The sequence below is a fragment of the Phacochoerus africanus genome, chromosome 5 (assembly GCF_016906955.1).
Source record: "Phacochoerus africanus isolate WHEZ1 chromosome 5, ROS_Pafr_v1, whole genome shotgun sequence".
NCBI classification, from domain to species: Eukaryota; Metazoa; Chordata; class Mammalia; order Artiodactyla; family Suidae; genus Phacochoerus; species Phacochoerus africanus.
The window spans coordinates 50693013-50711842 of record NC_062548.1 but is presented as its reverse complement, the minus strand read 5'-3'; the positions used below and the strand labels follow the sequence as shown (position 1 = coordinate 50711842).

General features: G+C 53.7%; 1 protein-coding gene across 1 annotated transcript; it reads right to left on the bottom strand.

Moving 5' to 3' along the window:
* Positions 1 to 423: 423 nt before the first annotated feature.
* Positions 424 to 9255, bottom strand: NEURL3 (neuralized E3 ubiquitin protein ligase 3). The gene is made up of 4 exons (XM_047779183.1): positions 8886 to 9255; positions 3274 to 3771; positions 2109 to 2180; positions 424 to 1461 (listed from the first exon to the last, which is right to left on the bottom strand). Exons 1-4 carry the CDS (start codon positions 8911 to 8913, stop codon positions 1256 to 1258), a joined length of 804 nt encoding a protein of 267 aa, XP_047635139.1. The 5' UTR covers positions 8914 to 9255; the 3' UTR covers positions 424 to 1255.
* Positions 9256 to 18830: the final 9575 nt, after the last annotated feature.

Genomic DNA, 18830 nt, shown 5'->3' with positions numbered 1-18830 from the left:
CAGCAGCATCCCCACAAAGCAGGGCCTGGTGGCGTTCTCATCCTGGCTCAGTGGAAACAAATCTGACTAGTATCCATGAGGATGCAGATTTGATCCCTGGCCTCGCTCAGTGGGGTTAGGGATCCGGCGTCGCCGTGAGCTGTGATGTAGGTCACAGACACAGCTCAGATCCCACGTGGCTGTGGCTGTGATGTAGGCGAGCAGCTACAGCTCTGATTTGACCCCTAGCCTGGGAACCTCCATAAGCTGCGAGAGTGGCCCTAAAAAGAGCACACACACACACACACACATGCACGCACACACACATACACGAAGAATGATATTTTGCCATATGCAGCATCATGGATGGACTTGGAGGTCACTAGGCTAGGTGAAATAAGTCAGAGAAAGAACAATACTGTATGATATCATTTATACATGGAATCTAAAAAGTACAACAAATCAGTGAATATAATAACAAAGTAAGAGACTCACAGATGTAGAGAGCACACTGGTGATTACCACTGCGGAGAGGGAATGGCAAGGGCAATTTAGGGCTAGGGGATTAGGACGTATAACTACTAAGTATCAAATAAACTGTCAGATATACTGTATGATGAGGTGAATATAACCAGTATTTTATAATGATAAATGCAGTGTAACCTTTAAAAACTGTGATATTGTACATCTGTCACTCGCATGCTATTATACATCAACCATACTCCAATGAAAAAAAACCCCGCTGAGATGCTCCCAGCATGTGATCCAGGCTCTTCAACAACCCAGGGTGGGCAGGGCTTTCATCTGACATGTGCAGTTACCCCAACTTCCTCAGCCATAAAACCAGTGATCAGGCCATCCCCTCACAAAGGCCCTTCTCACTGACACGTGTGGGTTCTTGTGACCCCTGGGACTTAAATGTACCCAGAGATTGTTAGGTCCATGGCGGCTGAAGCAGGAGGCCAGCCAGAAGTCTTGGCATGCACAAACGACATGTGCATGAAAGTAAGCAAAGGGGCCAGAAGCCCCCTGGCTCACTGCTGAGCCACTTTCTCCAGCCAGGTACCCACCAAGGAGATAGTTTGGTGTGGGCAGAAAGCGGCACCTCCTGGCTCCACTGGGCCAGACCTGCTGAGGTGGGGAGAGGCTGTCACAGCCCTGCTCCCCTCTCTCACTGTGTCTGTCACTGCCCAGCTTTTCTGACTTTTCCAGAAAGCGGGGGGGAGTTGCACCTCTTCCCTCAGCAGGGGCCCAGCTTAGACCTAGGCCCACTCTGTCACCTACACTGGGAGGCTGTCTCCAGGGCCCAGAGTGGGAGGCCCCAAGCCGGGGCCACCGCCTTGATCTCCCAGCGACACAGGGGGCATTTGGCCGTGTCTCTGAAGACCCGCAAGGCACAGGAGCTGCAGAAGTGTGTGTGGCCGCAGGGCACAAGGCAGGTGTTGGCAGCCTGGTGGAAGCAGATGGCACAATCCTCTCTTGCTGTGGATGGGAAAGGGGACAACATAGGTCAGGGACATTTGCGGGCAAGGGGTGACAGCCCACTCATGATATAACCACAGGACAGAGAGAGAGCTATTCTGTTGGTTTTCAAGAATATGACCTCTTGAGAAAATGCTCACAATGTGATCAAATGAAAAAAATTGGGAAGAAGACCATACGGTACATACATATATTTTATGAAATTCAATTTAGAAGGAAGGAAAACAAGTACAGTTTCCCATACACACACACACACACACACACACACACACACACACATATATATATGACATCAAACACTGGGAGGAAATCCACCTAAATGGTAATGGGAGGTTTTGGTTTTACTTCCTTCTTCATCCCTTAATATGTATTTATTTGGCAAAGCTTTTACTATGAACATGGATTCCTTTTTTAAAGCAAGGACAAAATAATAATCTATTCATGAATGTGCCCTTGTAACTTGTGAAGTTAGCTGGTGTTCTAGAAGGCAGAGCTGTTAAATCACTTTTAGGTTTCCAGTGGCTGAGCCAAATCTTTTTTGGCCTAATGCCTGTTACAGACTTGATGGGCTCTGGAAAGACTTATCTGAGTTCCCAGGGCTGAGGCTGGAGTCCTGGGGAGTCCCTGGTGCTTGGGGAGCCACTCACCTTTGGGTTCGGGCAGAGTTTCATCACTGAGGATCCATGGCATGGTCGTGGGGAAGGCGCTGGCTGTAGGATCTAAGGCAGACAGGGAAGTCAGGGCCCCAGAAAATCAAAGCCAGGGGGCTCTCATCCCCAACCCCTAACCCCTGCCCTAAAGCAAAAGGTCCATCCCCTGTCTTTCCTGGGTGGCAGAGCAGGAGCTCCCAGCTGGACAACCCTGTCCTGCTCCCGTCCCCCTTCCCCAGTTTAACAGGCAGAAAATTTGTGGAGCTGCAGATTCCTCTTCCTAATCCACCCTTCTCTGCCAGCTGCTCGAGTGGAGACCTTCAGCATTAGTCACAGACCCCAACCCAGATGTGCTTAAACCCCCCCAGAGGTGGGGAAAACAGGTGCTTGGGCCCCACTCCAGACCTACCAAATCAGGTGCTCCAGGGGTGAAGCCCCAGCAGCTGGGACAAGCAATTTAAAAAACAAACACGCTGGGGGGAATGAAACGTGTGTGCTTGCCCATGGAGCACCAGCCCAGGTATACCAAAATTTCTTTTAAGGATCTTTCTTGGGGGGCGGGGGTGGCACACTGGCAGCAGGTGGAAGTTCCCAGGGGCCAGGGACTGAATCTGCACCACAGCTGCGGCAGCACCAGATCCTTAACCCGCTGGGCCACAAGGGGCCTTCCAAAATTTCTCTTTATGAGTTTTCCTGCGCTTCCTCGCTTCCCTGAAATCCACTCTCCTTTCAAGTGGTCCTTGTTTCTCCACTCAGTGCCTGAACATCTCCTCCTGTGCCCGCAAGGCTGCCTTCCCACTCTCCCCTAATCCTCACACTTCTGCTCTTTTTGTTGCCACCCGTGTCTGCTGGAAACTCCTACTTAGACTGCAAGGCCAGCCCCCAAATTTCTTCCTTTGTGAACAGGGTCAGCCCTCTCACAGACAGCTGTGGTACGGAGCATGTCTTCCTATCATTCTTCAGAGACAAGGTTGCTCTCCCTATGACTTGTCCCTCCTAGGCCTCGTCCTCAGCGCCCACCTTCAATACCCTGTCAGGGGCTGCTGGAAAACTGACTTGAGATGAATGAAAGAACGGTTCTCCCAGCAGCTGTGGATGCGGCTGAAGCAGCACCCGAGCCTCCACGCGCTCCCGCTCCCAGGGGCGGTGCCTGGGTCCCTACCCATGGCCTCATCCAGAAGCTCAATGGCCTTGGTGGTCCCGTACACGTCCATCACGGCCCAGAGCGGGGCGTCCATGAGCACGCCTTTACGCAGCAGGAGCCGGGGCCCGGCGTTGACCTGGGCGAAGAGCCGGCCTTGGCAGTTCACCCAGAAGTGCACTACGTCTCCCGCGAGTGCGCAGCCATTGGGCAGCATCGCCGCCCACGTCGGACTCTGCTGTTCCAGGTCCGGGCACACGAAGGGCGGCAGGCTGGGCGCGGACAGGCGGGCAGGATCTAGGCGCGTGAAGCCCACGCGGAGGCCGCCAAACCAGCCGCGCTCGTGACACAGCACGCGCAGCGCCACGCGCTCCCCACGCCGCACCGGCCGCTGGCTGAACACGATGCCGTCGTGGAATGTGGCTCGCCTGCGCGCGGTGCGTCGCTGCACATCCAGACGCACCTGCGCGCCCATGGCCGTGGCGTGGAAACGGAGAGCCTCTCGCGGAGCCTCGGCATCTGCGGGAGTTGGGGTGGCGTCAGCGGGGGCCAGGCTCCATCCCCAAGCACCCACCTCAACCCTCTCCCTCCAGAGGGGAGGGGCATTTCCACCAACAATTGCATGCGGAAGCCCCTGTTCCCGCTCTTTCCCCAGGGAATCCCCCTCCACCCCCAGACTTTTTTAGAACCAGTGAGGAACCTGCTTTGCCTGTGCGGGATCTGAATTCCCTCCATGAATTTCCCCAAGCTTCAGTTCCCCTCCTGTAGGGATGTTGGAAAAATTAAACTAACTGATGGCTATGCCCTTACCTAGTCATGATTATATACCAAACAGGCCCCTGTTGGGCTGCTAGGCACAAAAGCCTTTCTATGTCCCCATTTCTTGGTTTTAGCAAATGGCCCTCATTCAGCCTCCATGGCCTTCCCTGAGTCCACAGGGATAGGTTCAGACAGTTGCTGATCAAGGAGGGAAGGGGATGCAAAGATGAGGGAGAAACCCGGGAGAAACATTAGCACAGCCCTCCAGCAGGATCCTGGTTCCCACTGAAGGAATACGCATAATGAATAGGCATTTTATACACCTAAGAGAAATAATATATTCCATATGCTTCTTTTGGAAATGAACACTTTAAACCTGAACAGCTTAGTGTCCTTCCTTGTCCTTCTCCCTGGCTTAAGTGACCCTAAACACATTCACCGGTAAGCTAAAGATTAGGCACTCTGAGCACAATCGCCTGTGGGTTAAAGATTATTATTAGAATATGATGTTTTTCAGGACTTTCCTAGTTTGTTCTAATCTCTGATCAATATGCACTTTTCCCAAGTACTGTTATTCTAGGCAATAACCCAGCAGACCACCGTCATGATCATGCTGAGAGCTCCTGACACCAGCTTTGGTGACTAAGACTCCCCCAAAGAAAGAAGAATGCATGTCTGCCCTAATCCTGATTCCTGCCTGAAAACCTATTTTTCTCCTTTTTACTATAAAATGCCCTGCAATTCTTTCCAATGGAGGGCACAGTCTTTAAGGTATTACTAGCCTGCTGTGGCCTCCTTTGCCTGGCAAAGCAATAAAAGCTATCTTTTTCTTCTTCGCCCAGAATTCTGTCTCTGCATTTCTATTCGGCACTGGTGGCAGAGGTCGAGTTTTGGCAACAGTTATTATTGCTGTTAAATAGAGCAGTTTTTAAAATAGTAAACAGATAGGATCCTGGGGTTGACACATATCTTTATGTGTTTATTACATACATGTATATCTTATCTGTATCTAGAAACAGCCTGAAAGGAAATAGGCTGACATGCTGTTTGTGGCTGTCTGGGGAGGATAGGTCCCAGCATTATGTGTTTTCCTCTTTGCTTATGTGACTTTCTGATTTTCCCACAGAGAACCAACACCCCATGTGAAGGCCCCCAGTGAAGGTGACTTCTTTGTCCTGGGAGAGAAGGGGCCTGGCAATGCCCAACCTGGTTGTCGGGGGGAGGGAGGTACCAGTCAGCCCTCAGAATCGCGGGCTGGGCCCAGCCAAGACCTTGGCAGGCTTTGAAATCAGGGAACTTCTGACCTGACTCCACTTGGCAGCCAGGAGGGGAAAGTTCCTTGCTGGGCTGCCCTTCCTTTTGCCCCAGAGGACTGGAGGAAGCTGGGGGGGGGAGGGGGGCTTCCTGCCGCAGCACTGCACTTAATCGGCTCCCCAGGCCCTCTCTCTCCACTCTCCCTCCTCCCCACCCTGCTCTTTCTGGGTTGGAGGGGGAAGGGTGAAAATAAAAAGAGGTGAATTCAATGAAAACATCGTAAATCAGCTAACTTCTCTTTTTTTTTTTTTTTTTTTTAACAGCCACACCTGTAGTATGTGGAAGTTCCCAGTCTAGGGGTGGAATAGGAGTTGCACCTGAGGCCTACAAGACAGTCATGGTAATTCAGGATCTTTAACCCACTGAGTGAGGTCAGGGATTGAACCCAAACCTCATGAATACTAGTGGGGTTCAGAATTCACTGAGCCACAGCAGCAACTCCTCCTTCAGTTTTTAAAAATGGAGAAAACAAGGAATTCCCGTCGTGGCTCAGTGGTTAACGAATCCAACTAGGAACCATGAGGTTGCGGGTTCGATCCCTGGCCTTGCTCAGCGAGTTAAGGATCCAGTGTTGCCTTGAACTTTGGTGAAGGCCAGCAGCTACAGCTCTGATTAGACCCCTAGCCTGAGAACCTCCATATGCTGTGGGAGCAGCCCTAGAAAAGTCAACAAACAAACAAACAAAATGGGGAAAACAAGAACTTCAGCCAGACCCCAGGCCAGAGGAGCAAGTCCCCCTCCCCTCTCAGATCTCAGCTTCCCTTGACCCTCTTCTCTGACCCCACGTACCTGCAAGGCACAAGGAGGGGAGGTCCAATCTGGTCAGCCTGAGGGACACCCTTAGGGTCACAGTGAGTCCATCCCTGAACTTCACAGGCCCAAGAGAAGCCTAGATGTTTCTCCCACCTGAGGTGTAGGAGACAAGCACTCACCCTAGCTTTGGGGAACCTCTGAGCCCACCTCACAGAGCCCTGCTATCCAAGCTCGCCCTTCCCTCACCCTCACCCCTGCCCCTGCCCTGGCACCTTCCCCAGTGCCCTGCCCCCACCCAAAGGTCTGCCCACCACCCGTCTAGGCTGTGCACTGGTAAAGGGGAGGCCCAGAGTAGGCATAGATGGTGACAGGAAGCCACAGTTGAGGGTCCTAGCATCACCTTGACCAGTCCTTGCATCCATGGCATTCCTGGGCAGCCAGGAGACTCTGTGGAGGGCAGCCATGGCCAAAAGCTGGATTCCAGCCCTGCTCTGCTGCTGACTAGGCAGCTCACTGCCCCTCTGGGTTTGGTCCCCTTGTCCAGGATGGGAACCATAGGGCTGCCTGCCCAGGCCCAGAGTCTCTAGGAATTGCCTGGAGATCCTGCAAGTGAGAAGTTAAGTGCCCACTGGGAGCGGGGGAGGGGGGTGTTGGTGGCTGGGGGGTCCTGACATAGTAATCAGCCATGACCCCACCTGGAGAGTGGAGGCACCCCCTCACTTGGCTGGGTCATCCCTGAGGTGGGGCCTGGCCTCTCCCCACACCACCACCTTGGACCCTGCCACCACCCTGCCACGGCCCTGCAAGCCAGTGGGGGTGGGGTGGGGTGGGGGGAGGGGAGAATGACAGGAAGGCAGTGTGGGAGGAGTGGCCTTGGTAGGTGCATGAGTCCCTCAGCCTGAGGCCTGGTGACCCCAAGAGAAAAGGACTTAGTCCTGGGCAGGAATTTGACCCTCTGTGAAGCTCCCCTTTCCTGTCCCAGGAGCTTCCCAGAAGCCCATGGGAGCCAGGTTCTCAGGTCACCAGTTAGAGGAGGGAGGCTGAGAGGACCCAACTGCCGGGCAGGATGTGAAGACCCAGGGCAGCTGCACGCTCAGGCTCCACCTGCTACCAGGGCAGCCCCTCAGCAGCCACCCAGGGGCACTTCTCCCAGATGCTGTATTGGTTGCTCACTGCACAAGGCCGAGGCTGAACGGCACCAACACCCAACCTGGACACCCACACTTGTCCTGCCAGCTCGCAGAGAGCCTGCAGGACTGCGGCCGCCTCTGAGGCCCTCCCTCTGCTTTGCACCAGGCTCTGGTTTGGAGCTGGCTCGGGGCAGCTCCTTCCACAAGGCCGGCCCTCAGGGCTCCTCCCATTGTCTGACCCGGGTCACCCGGCCCACCCTGCTCCTGCCTGGAGAGTCAGAGGAGGGCACCGGCCAGGTGAGGCTCTCCAAGGAAGCCTGTCCCCAGCTGGCTAGGCAGGGGGTTCCAAGCACCCAGGTGCCTGAGCTAGCGCCTCAGGCCCACAGGTGGCTGTTCTCATCAGCCCCATTTCTAGGCAGGACCCTGAGGCTCCATGAGCGGAGTTGCCCATGGAGGACCCTCCTCATTACTCTGCCCGCCCCCTCGCTCCCCCGCTGTCCCCTGGGCTTGACCGCAAGGACCCCCTGGGCTGCTGGAGAGCCGAGAACACAAGTCGTGGCCTTTTGGGTGTCCATCCTCTGGACAGGTGGATTCCAAGCAGGAAATCTTTGCAGCAAGGATCTTGGAATCTAAGTGACTGACGGTCACCCCCGCCCCCCCCATCCTCATCATCGTCATCACTCCTACCCCACCCCCAACAGCCAGGAAGCCTCCCCCGACACCAGGCACCTAAGTGCCTTACAGCCTCCCCACCACCCCTCCCGGCAGCACTCAGAGGAAACTGTGCTCCGGGAGGTGGTTGTGCTGCCAGAAGTGAGGGAGCTGGGGCCAAGCACCTCGCCCTACGAGCCTGTGCTGCCTCCTTCATGGAACTGCCATTGTCCCGAATCTAAACACAGTTGCCGTAGCAGTAGCAGTGGTGGCAGCTACTGGCTTGTCCCTGTCCCCACCCCCAGCGCAGGTGCCAGCTGCTGCTGGCCTGTGAGCCTTTGGTCACTAGCAGGCCAAAGGCCAAGGCTCCCTTTGCCTGAGAGGCAGTCAGGTCCAGGGATGTGTGATCTGGATCTGGTGGTAAAAGACCAGGGTCTCTACTTCCTGCCCCACACGCTAACAGAACGTGGTGGCTTCAGGTGAGGCTCCTAGAGAACCATGGCGCCTAGCGACCTTGTGGTTTGTGCTTCTGGCAGCTCTGCAATGGGCTGGGTGGGTTGCACTGGCCCCCAGCCTGTGGACAAGGAAACTGAGGCCCTCAGGAGAAGTGACTTGCCCAAGGTCCCACACCTTGATGTGGAAGAGGCTGGGACCCCTTGTTTTCCACCAGGCCCCCGAAACTCTACCCTCTTTCCCACCGCAGCCAGTCTTCTCCCTGCACAAAAGGATCTGAAGGTAAATGGGTCATGTGGGCCATCGCATCACTTTGGGGATTCTGGACCAGAGCCATTTGGCTTCTGTTGGATCCTTGCAAGGACAGGAAGCTCACTACCTCATTGCATCCACAATAGCTCACAGCCAAGGGCAGCCCAGCCTGTATCAGAAAGTCCGTCTGAGCAGTATTTACACTGACCATACCTCTACCTCCCAAGACTTCTACCCCAGCCAGAACAGAGAGCCCCCCCCACTCCCCTGCCCGCTTCTGGCATTCCTGGCCCAGGGACCAACCTCGGGGCTCCCACTTACCAGCCTGGGAGCAGATCTGGGCCCCCATCAGCCTGGGGTCCTTGGGCACAGGTCCCTGGGTCTGGAGAAGGCCAAGTGGACAGGTTTCCAAAGATTCAGCAGGTCCCCTTGTCAAACCAGGATCATATTACAGTGTTGATGATTAATTAGAGGCTGCAATCACGGGTTACAATATCCAGGGAATTTCCTGATGACTTCTGCCTTGCAACAGGCCTGCTGCAGCTGGCTGTCCTGGAGGAAGTGGGGACTGAGCAGATGGCCTGCAAAGGATCTGGCGGTAGACTTCTCTCTTCCTTCTGAGCCATTGTTCTCAACCCAGATTTGCATTATCACTGCTGGGGCATTATCATAAGTACCTGTACCCAGACCTGCCCCCAGAGACCTCAATTGCCCCCAGACCTCTGCCCCCTGCCCCCAGAGATCCCAGTGGCCTGGGGTGGGGCCAGCATCAGTATTTTCTAAAAGCACCCCAGAGGATTCTAATGTCCAGTGTAGGGATTCACTGCAATTGACCCCAGCACACAGGAGCCACACTGTTGCTGAAGGGGATCGAATTGAATTAGCTGCATCCCAGGATCTGGGACGCTTCCCCAAGCCTGGGTCTCTGGTAGAGGAGGAGGACCAAGCAGACAAAATGGGAGAGGGGTAGACTGCTCCCCAGCCTAGCTGGAGCTGGAAGTCCTCTTCCCAGAATCGCAGCGTCCCGCAGGAGGTCATGGCAAAGAGGTCAGAGAGTTTCCCTTAGAGAAACTGAGGCTGGTGACAGGAGAGTGGCCCTAATCACTAGCTCTAACCTAGCACTTCTCGCGTTGCCACATGCATGGGAACCTACCTCCGGGCACCTTATTAAGATGCAGATTGATTTAAAAGGGGCATCTGGGATTCTGCTTTTCATGGAAGTTCCCGGTTGAGGGGTCAAATTGGAGGTGCAGCTGAGGCCACAGCCACAGAAATACCTGATCTGAGCTGCATCTGCGACCTACACCACAGCTCACTGCAATGCCAGATCCTTAACCCACTGAGTGAGGTCCGGGATGGAACCTGCATCCTCAGAGAGAACACACTGTGTTCTTAACCCAGTGAGCCACAGTGGAACCTTTGGATTCTGCTTTTCTAACAAGGTGGATCTGTGAACCCAACTTTAGATGATAAGCCCTAAAAGTTAGTTTGGAGGCTTACAGGTACCCTGGACCTTGACCTCCAGGTTAAGGCCTTCCCAAGGCCCCAGATCAAGGGCTGACCACTGACTACTCTGAACTGGGTTTAACAAGGTAGATGTGCTCCATGCATAGCCCTGGAGTTGCTGGGGACAGTGGTGCTGTTACCTGGGCTGAGAAGTTTGGCTGAGGTAGGGGGAAGGATGGGGGAAGCTAGAGTTCTGCCCCTGGTGTTAATTTGTCCTCCTTTACCCTCCCTGGGCTCTGGTGTCCCCATGAGTAAAACAGGAAAACAGGGAGTTCCCATTGTGGCTTAGCAGTAACAAACCCGACTAGTATCGATGAGGATTCAGGTTTCACCCCTGGCCTCAATCAGGGGGTTAAGGATCTGGTGTTGCCGTGAGTTGTGGTATAGGTTGCAGACGTGGCTTGGATCCCGTGTTGTTGTGGCTGTGGTATAGGCCGGCAGCTGCAGCTCTGATTCAGCTCCTAGCCTGGGAACTTCCACATGCTGCAAGTGCAGCCCTAAAAAGAGAGAGAAAACAGAAAACCAGGATGAGCTGCTCTGTGGGCCCCTTCCAGTCCCAATGGGCCGAGACTGTGGTCGTGTTGACAGAGAAGGGACAGCTGCTTCCCAGTTGACTTCAGAAGATGTTGCTGAAGGTCCAGTGACCTTCTCTTGAACACCGAGCCCCCTGCCAGGCTCTCCAGAAACAGTCTCCCAAAGGTCAAAGGCAAACTGTTGAGAAGTCAACAGCAATCACAGTAAGTCCACAGTTGGTGGTTCCGGCTGGCCCAGCCTGTGGGACCAGGGCTAGGGGCATCCCCTTATCTCTGGGCAGTGCTGGAGCCAGAGAGCCTGCCTTCCCTACCTCCCCCCCCAACCCTGTATGGCTGGCTGCCTGCCTTGGGTGGGTTGGAGCAAGAGCACCTTGTTGATAAACCACATTCCTATAAAAGAGATAATTATGGAATCTTATCAGGGAAGTCAGGCCTTGAGCCTCAGCCCATCTGGAAAATTACTGCACAAGTTCTGGACATCAGGCTGCCCAGAGTCAGCAGGCTGGGGTGGTCTCATCTTTAGGACCTCAGCCAGGTGGGTGTCCCGAGAACTGAAATACTGCCTCAGGACTGATATCCAGGGGATGGGGGTGCCCAGGCCACCCCACCCCCCACCCCCCGTCACACAAACACTATGTCTATTGATTCAACAAACACTGCTAAGTCCAGTGCCGCATTAACTTGCTAATCCTTGCAGGAACTTCTTGAAAAGGTTCTATGTATTGTAATAATTATCATTTTACAAATGGGGAAACTGGGGCACAAAGGGGTGAGCAATTTATTCACAATCACAGGGCAGTAAGTGACAGACCAGGGCGTGCCCAGGCAGGCTGGCTTCAGAGGTGGTCCTTAAGTGCCAGGCTGTGCGTCCCCCACCATCCTCACTCAGGCCACCGATGGCCCCTTGGGACATTTAGCTGCCACTAACATCTTCCTCATTCGACTGACACTAGTGGGGGCTTTATGGATAGTGGCTGACTGGTTGCCACCTCAGGATGAAGACTGAGCCCTTCCCTCCCCTCCAGGCCACCCCCGCGCTTGGCAGCAAGGCTGTTATAAACGTTTGTCCCAGGAAGGCCCTATGAGAGGAGGCAAGCTTCTGGACGGTGATTGAGGCGGCCCCTGCTGGCTGCGTCCGGTACTGCAGGAGGCGCGAGTTCCTGTGAGCCCTCGAAACTGGGAGGGGCGCCCTCAAGAGACGGAGGTCAGACGTCCTGAGGCTTCTGAGACTTCTGCCATCGCCCCGCCGCCCCTACTACCTCATCTTGAAGTTCCCCGCAATCCCTCTCTGCCCCCCCCCACCTGTCTCCTCACTAGCTGTCAACCCTCACCTTGCCCTGAGCTCCATCCTTACAATGGGCTGTACCACAGGTCACCTCCTTAGATGCCTCAAGCACTCTTTGAAGTTGCTGGAAAACTGTTTGAATTCCCACCACACAACTGAGGAAGCTAAGGCTTGCCCAGGGTTCATGCCAGCCTGCAGCGAATCAGCAGTAGGAAGCCAGTGGGAACCCAGCCCAATCTGGAACCCCATAAGACAGCCCAGCCACTGATGTCTCCTGCTGTCAGGGTCCTGGGACCCCTTGCCCGTGCTCAACTGTTCCTCGCCCCACCCCCACCACCAATACCGAAATCTCGGCGGGCAGGGGGTTGCTAGGCCTGGAGACCGCTATAACAGATAGGGCCGTGTGCACAGTAGGTGATCAGCAAGTATTTGTCCAGTGTCAACTAGTGCAAATGTGGCAGTTTCTTTACAAATTATCCATCAGTGTACCTAACGACCCAGCCAGTCCACTCCTGGGTGAATAAAGAACTCTGATTTTGAATGAGCTGATTTTTTGAATGAAGTAAGCAACTCTGATTTTGAATGAGTGATGGATGGAGAGTCCACACTCCCTTGGAAAAACCTACCCTGGAAGTCAGAGGGCTTGGCTAGCGCTGCCATCTGGTGGAGAGAAATGGAACTGACCACGGATCTAGTATCCTGGAAGGAAATGGACCTGCATCCCCCGCACCCTGGCTCTTCTTCCTGCGTAATAATAATTCTGGGAGGCAGCCTAGTCCTCTGGGTCAATAGCTGGACCCAAACTCAGAGGTCCAGAGGGAAGCTTCAGTGTGCCAACAAAGTAGCCAGCCCCTAGTTGGATCTGTGCTGTTACTTCCACATCACTGCCTGGACCAGATTTCCCTGGGTCCTGATTCCCACCCTGCCTGCACTAGAGCACCCTCCACTGGTGTGAGTTCCCAGCCTGCCAGAGAGGGGCTGGAGTGGAAGGAGGCACTGCTGGGGGGCCAGTGAGGCTGCTCAGAGGTGAGGGAAAGTGAAAGGGAGAGGCATGCCCTTTTTTCCTTCTCCCTGTGCCCCACTCATCATACACATCTCTGACAGGGGGTGGCACCTGCCCTGAAGATGTCATATGTGTGTGGGTTCAACAGATATGTACTGAGTGCCTACTGTGTGCCAAGCACTGTCCTAATTCCTGAGTAACCAGAGATTGAAGGAAATCCAACCCTTGACCCTCAGTCAATTCGAGTATGCTGTGGTGCTTAGGTAAGTGCTACAAGAGGACCACATTGAGAACTGGGAAAACCATGGGTGCAGCAGGGAGCTGTCATGCCCAGAGAGTGGGTGGAGAATTTGTGGAGCAACATATATGAAGACTGATCCCTAAAGGATCATTGTGCTTTCAACAGCAAGAAGGGAAAGAAAAGCATTCCAGGGAGAAGGAACTGTACGTTCAAAGGCTTAAAAATAAAGACAATACAGTGCTGTCTGTTCTATCAATTAAAATTGCTGTTGCCTGCATATACCAGAATATCCAAAAGAATAGGAGCTTAAATGAAAGGTGTTCATTTCTTTTTCACATAAAATAAGTTGAAAGAAAGCAGTCCAGGGTAACCATAACAGCTCTATGGCCATAAGGAACCCAGGTTCTCTCTACTTTTCTGCTCCACCATTTTAGAGCTGGCCTTCATACTCAAGGTCTCTTTATGGACCAAAAGGGTTGCTGGAGCTCCAGATAACACATCAGCATTCCAGGCAGCAGGAAAGGGAAAGACCCAAAATGGCATTCCTCTCAGCTTGAGTCAGTTCCCTATTAAGCTGACTTACTGGAGGGCTTATGTAACACTTTCATTGACCTCTTATTGGCCAGAATTTTGTCATGTGGCCACAACTAGATGTAAGGGATGCTGAGAAATGTAGTCTTTATCAGAGGAGCAGATGAAACTGAGGCTCTATTATTAAGGAAGTAGGAGAATATGAGCAATGAGCACTGTCTAGCCCAGTGGCAGAGTGGAGCAGTGTCCTCCAGGGTGTGGAGAGTGGTGACAGCATGGAATGGGGTCACAAAGGGCATGCTAAGGAGGGTTTGGACTTTATTCTGTAGAAAATAGGAACTCACGGAGGGATTTTGAGCAGGAGCGTTCTGGACCCAATCTGCTTTGGGGAAAGATGGGTCAGGAACAACGGAGGGCTTGAGGGCAGGTGAGAAGAGCTGTTAGAGGGTTGGGGAAGGCAAGGAGGCGATGATATGAGATTGAACAGACCATAATAGGAGAGGCAAAGCTGTGCCTGGAGACAGTGGGAGGTGACGCCAGGCACCAGAGGAGGATCACAGTAAGCTCAGGAGGTGTGAGGGCGAGGCAGCTGCAGACCTCAAGTCAGAGGGCTCTCGAGGGCACCTGAGAACCCAGGTGGATGCTTAGGCCCAAGAACTAAGACCTGAGGGTTGCCAGTCCTGCAGTGATGGGGGAGACCAGCCTGGCAGAACTGCCTAGGTGTGGAGCTGGGGAATCTGATGGTCTCTCCAGAGTTGCCAGGCAAGAAGGACAAGGGAGTGGGGGAGGGTAAGTGCACAAACCTTGGAGTCAGACCGGGGTTCAAATCACCAACCACCGCTTAGAGCCTTAAACCTCTGGGCCAGCTGTGACTTTCTTTTTTTTTTTTTTTTTTTTTTCCCTTCCCTCCTTTCTATTTTGGCCACACCTGAGCCATATGGAAGTTCCCAGGGATCAAATCCAAACTGGACCTGTGACCTATGCCACAGCTGCAGCAATGCTGGATCCTTAACGCCCTGTTCTGGGGATCAAATGGGCGCCTTCACAGAGACAAGCCAGATCATTAACCCACTGCGCCACAGCAGGAACTCGCAAGCTGTGCCTTCCTAAGCCTTAGCTTTCTCATCAGCAAGGCGGGAAGGAAGAGCTTACCTCGGGGGCTAATAGGATTGAATGGCTGAGTGCTTAGCCTGGGCAGTGGTGCTGTCAGCAAACACCAGCTCTTACCATTAAAGGGGCTGCCCTCACCTTACTGGAGGGGACATCCGTGCCTTTCTGGGGCCTGGGGTGTGCCCTACCATCTTTCCGCTGCTGGGCGGGGCCCCCAGAGCCCCACATGGGCTCACTGGGGAGTGAGTCACAAGCACTGTGTGTGTTTGCAGGCCCCAGGACCTCTGGGGCCTTGGCTTGGCCAGATCTCGGGGCTGGGGGGCACCAGCAGCCCAGGCTGGCATACATACTGGGAAGGGAGTTATATGTGCCAGGACACAGCCAAGCAGGAGCTGAGGGCCAGCCATGGGCCCCACAGAGACCATTCTAGGGAGACTCAGCCCCATTTGGGAAAGTAAAAAAGACAACAATTGCTGGGGCCGAGGGAGAGGGAGCAGCCAGCCAGCGTGAGCAGAACAGGGGCCCACATTGGTTTGCATGAGCCCAGGGTGTGGCCTGGGTGGTGTCCCACCCGGAGGAAGGGCCTGGAGAAAACAGCTTGGAGGCTGGGTAGACAGTAGCCCTGCCTCAGCCCAGAAATGCCCCCCTTCCCACTTAGAAGGCCAGTCTGGCCCTTATCCCCATAACGATCCCAGACAGAATCTGGGGGAAACCAATGTGTCAGGGACAAGCACAGGAATAAGGGTCCTCAGAGGACAGGGAAAGGGACATCAGAGACGTGGGAGGTGTCAGGAGCGTGACTTCCAGAAGCTAAGGATGGGTGAGGGAAGAGCAGGTGGCAACCAAGCTCAATCCAGGTGTTGGGCGGGATGACGACTGGGAAGAGACCAGTGGTTTGTCTGGGAGGAGGTAAGCGGTTGGAGAGGATGGGTGGGGGCGAAAGCTGAGGGGAGCTGCTGGGGACGTGGATGTTCATATGTGACTGTATCCGATAGGTTGTCAGGGTAGCTGCACATGAGAGCGACTCAAAATCGCTCAAGGCTGAGGTTCATTTCCCTGCAAGTCTGAGTCTAGGAGGTGGGAACTCCGCTCTACAAAGCCAAAGTGGGCCAGCCCCCTTCTTCTTCTTTTTCTTTTTGGCCGCCCCGCAGCATATGGAGTTCCTGGGCCTGGGATCAGATGCCAGCTGTAGTTGTGACCTGTGGCTGAAGCTGCAGCAACACCAGATCCTTAACTCACTGTGCTGAGCCGGGGATTGAACCTGCATCCCAGCGCTCCCAAGATGCCACCCATCCTGTTGCGCCACAGCGAGATGTTCTGCGTCCCTTCTAACGTTTCCTTATCCTTACTGGGTCCTGCCCCCTCCACGTGGCCCAGAGTCCTTGCACCACAGCCATGTGCCAGCCAGCAGGAGGAAGGGGAGTAGGCAGGGCATGGTTTGCCCTGTCCATTTTAGGGCACAGCCAGGAGAGTTCACTTGGCCCTTTACTTCCGCTCCCATCCCATTGGCCACATCCGGCTACACAGACTGGGAATGTAGCCTTTATTCTGGACAGCCTGTGCCCAGCTAGGAAGTAAGGCAGGCCATTGTGGGAGAGAAGGAGAGAGAAAGGATCCTGGAGCGAGAGGAGTGGTTACAGGGGGCAGGGAAAGAGGGGGTGCAGCCAGGGGCCTGGGGCAATGGTGGAGAGCTCTGAGCAGGAGAACACGGTGCATGTGTGCACAGGGGTGTACCCTGGGCACAGTGCCTGGGTCCCCAGCCACATTACCCATGGTTGAGGGGGTGTGCAGGTGGGCAGGGAGAGGAGCCGCTATTGCTGAGAACTAGCTCTGCTGGCTGGGGAGACAAACCACCAAACTTTCCAGCAGAATTTTTTCAAGATTCCCTGGAGGTCCTTCTGGCCCTACACCAAAGCCAAGATAACACAGAGAGTAAGATATATCTTCCTTCCACTCCTTCAAGCTTTTGCCCATTGTGAGTGCTCATGTTGGTCCTTGTCATTGTGTCCAGTGTCTGGGCCAGGGGTGCAAGTCCCTGGGCAAGGAGTGACCATCCCTAGGCCCCCAAATGCTCCCTCTGTGGGGGCAGAGCTGGGACTCTAGCCTATTCTGTCTCCCCAGGGGCTTCTCCACTCTCCCCTGGAGCTTTCACCAGCAGAATGAGAACCAACCCATTCCCCAGGGATGAAGGGATTAACAATAGGGTGCAGCTGTCCTCCCTGGGTTTAAGCCCATTATTAACTTGTGCATTGTGTGTGAAAATATATGCTGGAGGAAAGGAAGACAAGTCCTCAGATTCTGCCTCAGGGTCTTGCTTGTCTTGAGGGTTGATTTTGTAGGGAGTCATTCGGCAACTAACTGCCAGCCAGTGCCGCGGGTGCCACCGTGAGCTCCATTCTCTCCATCGGCGAGTGGACACAAGTCCCCAGCGTGTGCCCTCACCAGGAACTTGGTTAACTCATTGACTCCTTCATTCAGACAATTGGCAAACATTTTCCAGGGTGCGTGATGTGCCAGCCCTGTGCTATGTATACCCAAGTACCACAGATAGCTTAGTGCACTTGGCAGAACAAAGTGGGGTCCTTGCCACCCACTGGCTGTGTGGCTTGGGTGTCTTAATGATGGGGGAACTGAAGCTGAAGATTGAGTAACCAGTACAGGTTAAACCAGGACTGATTCCAAAGTTCTCCATCTATTTCCTAATTCTAAAATAAAGATAACTAGGAGTTCCTGGAAGTTCCCTTTGTGGCACAGCAGAAATGAATCTGACTAGTATCCATAAGGATGTGGGTTTGATCCCTGGCCTCGCTCAGTGGGTTGGGATCCGGCATTGCCAGGAGCTGTGGTGTAGATACAGATACAGCTTGGACCTGGCATTGCTGTGGCTGTGGCTCAGGCCAGCAGCTACAGTTTCATTCAGCCCCTAGCCTGGAAATTTCCATATGTTGCAGGTGTAGTTCTAAAAAAAGAAAGAGAAGAGGAATTAGGAGTTCCTGTTGTGGCTCAGCTGGTTAAGAACTCAACACCATCACTCTGAGGATGCGGGTTCCATCCCTGACCTCACTCAATTGGTTAGGAATCTGGCATTGCCAAAAGATGTGGCGTAGGCCTCGGCTGCAGCTCTGATTTGACCCCTAGCCCAGGAACTTCCTTATGCCGTGGGTGCAGCCATAAAAAGAAAAAAGAAATAAAGAAACACAACTAGTCTCTGAGTAAAAGCCCCAAAGTCATTTGAAAAATGTCTAAAAGTTCGGTACATGTGTTTGGCAGCATATGTTTTTTTAGACTGCCTTCCTTGTTCGTAGGTGTGTTCCTGATAGGTGAGGTGGCTAGAGCTCATGCTTTCTGGATAAGTGAGGTCTTGCCTCTTTTGAACAGTGCCTCTCAGTGGGGAGCCCATCTGGGTGGCCCTGGCCCAGAGGGGGTGTGCTACTCAACGGGTTTTTTTGTTTTGTTTTGTTTTGTTTTGTTTTTGGTCTTTTTAAGGCTGCACCTGCCACATATAGAAGTTCCCAGGCTAGGGGTCCAATTGGAGCTGCAGCTGCTAGCCTACACCACAGCCACAGCAATGCCAGGTCCAAGCTGTATCTGTGACTTACACCACAGCTCATGGCAATGCCGGATCCTTAACCCACTGAGTGAGGCCAGGGATCAAACCTATGTCCTCATGAATGCTAGTTGGATTCATTTCCGCTGAGCCACTTGCAGGAACCCCTTCAACCTCCTTTTAGGTCCAGAGGGGAACCCAGTATCTCCCTACAAAGGCTCCCTCCCCTAGAAAAGGCAAAAAGACCAAAAAAACCCAAAAAAACAAAAAACAAAAAAGCCCAATCAACCACTATCTTCAGCATCCTAGGATGTTTCTGCCCCGAGATTCCTCACTGTTCCTTCTTCTTCTTTTTTTTTTTTTTTTTTTGCTTTTTAGATAGGCACCCATGGCATATGGAGGTTCCCAGGCTAGGGGTCTAATCAAAGCTACAGCTGCCAGCCTACACCACAGCCACAGCAAAGCCAGATCTGAGCCTCGTCTTCGACCTACACCACAGCTGTTGGCAAT

Coding starts and splice junctions, on each gene's coding strand:
- NEURL3 (XM_047779183.1), bottom strand. CDS start 8,913: ATGGGGGCCCAGATCTGCTCCCAGGCTG. Junction 3,772..8,885: donor CCAGATCTGCTCCCAGGCTG/GTAAGTGGGAGC, acceptor CAACTCCCGCAG/ATGCCGAGGCTCCGCGAGAG. Junction 2,181..3,273: donor GCTTCTGGATGAGGCCATGG/GTAGGGACCCAG, acceptor TGTCTGCCTTAG/ATCCTACAGCCAGCGCCTTC.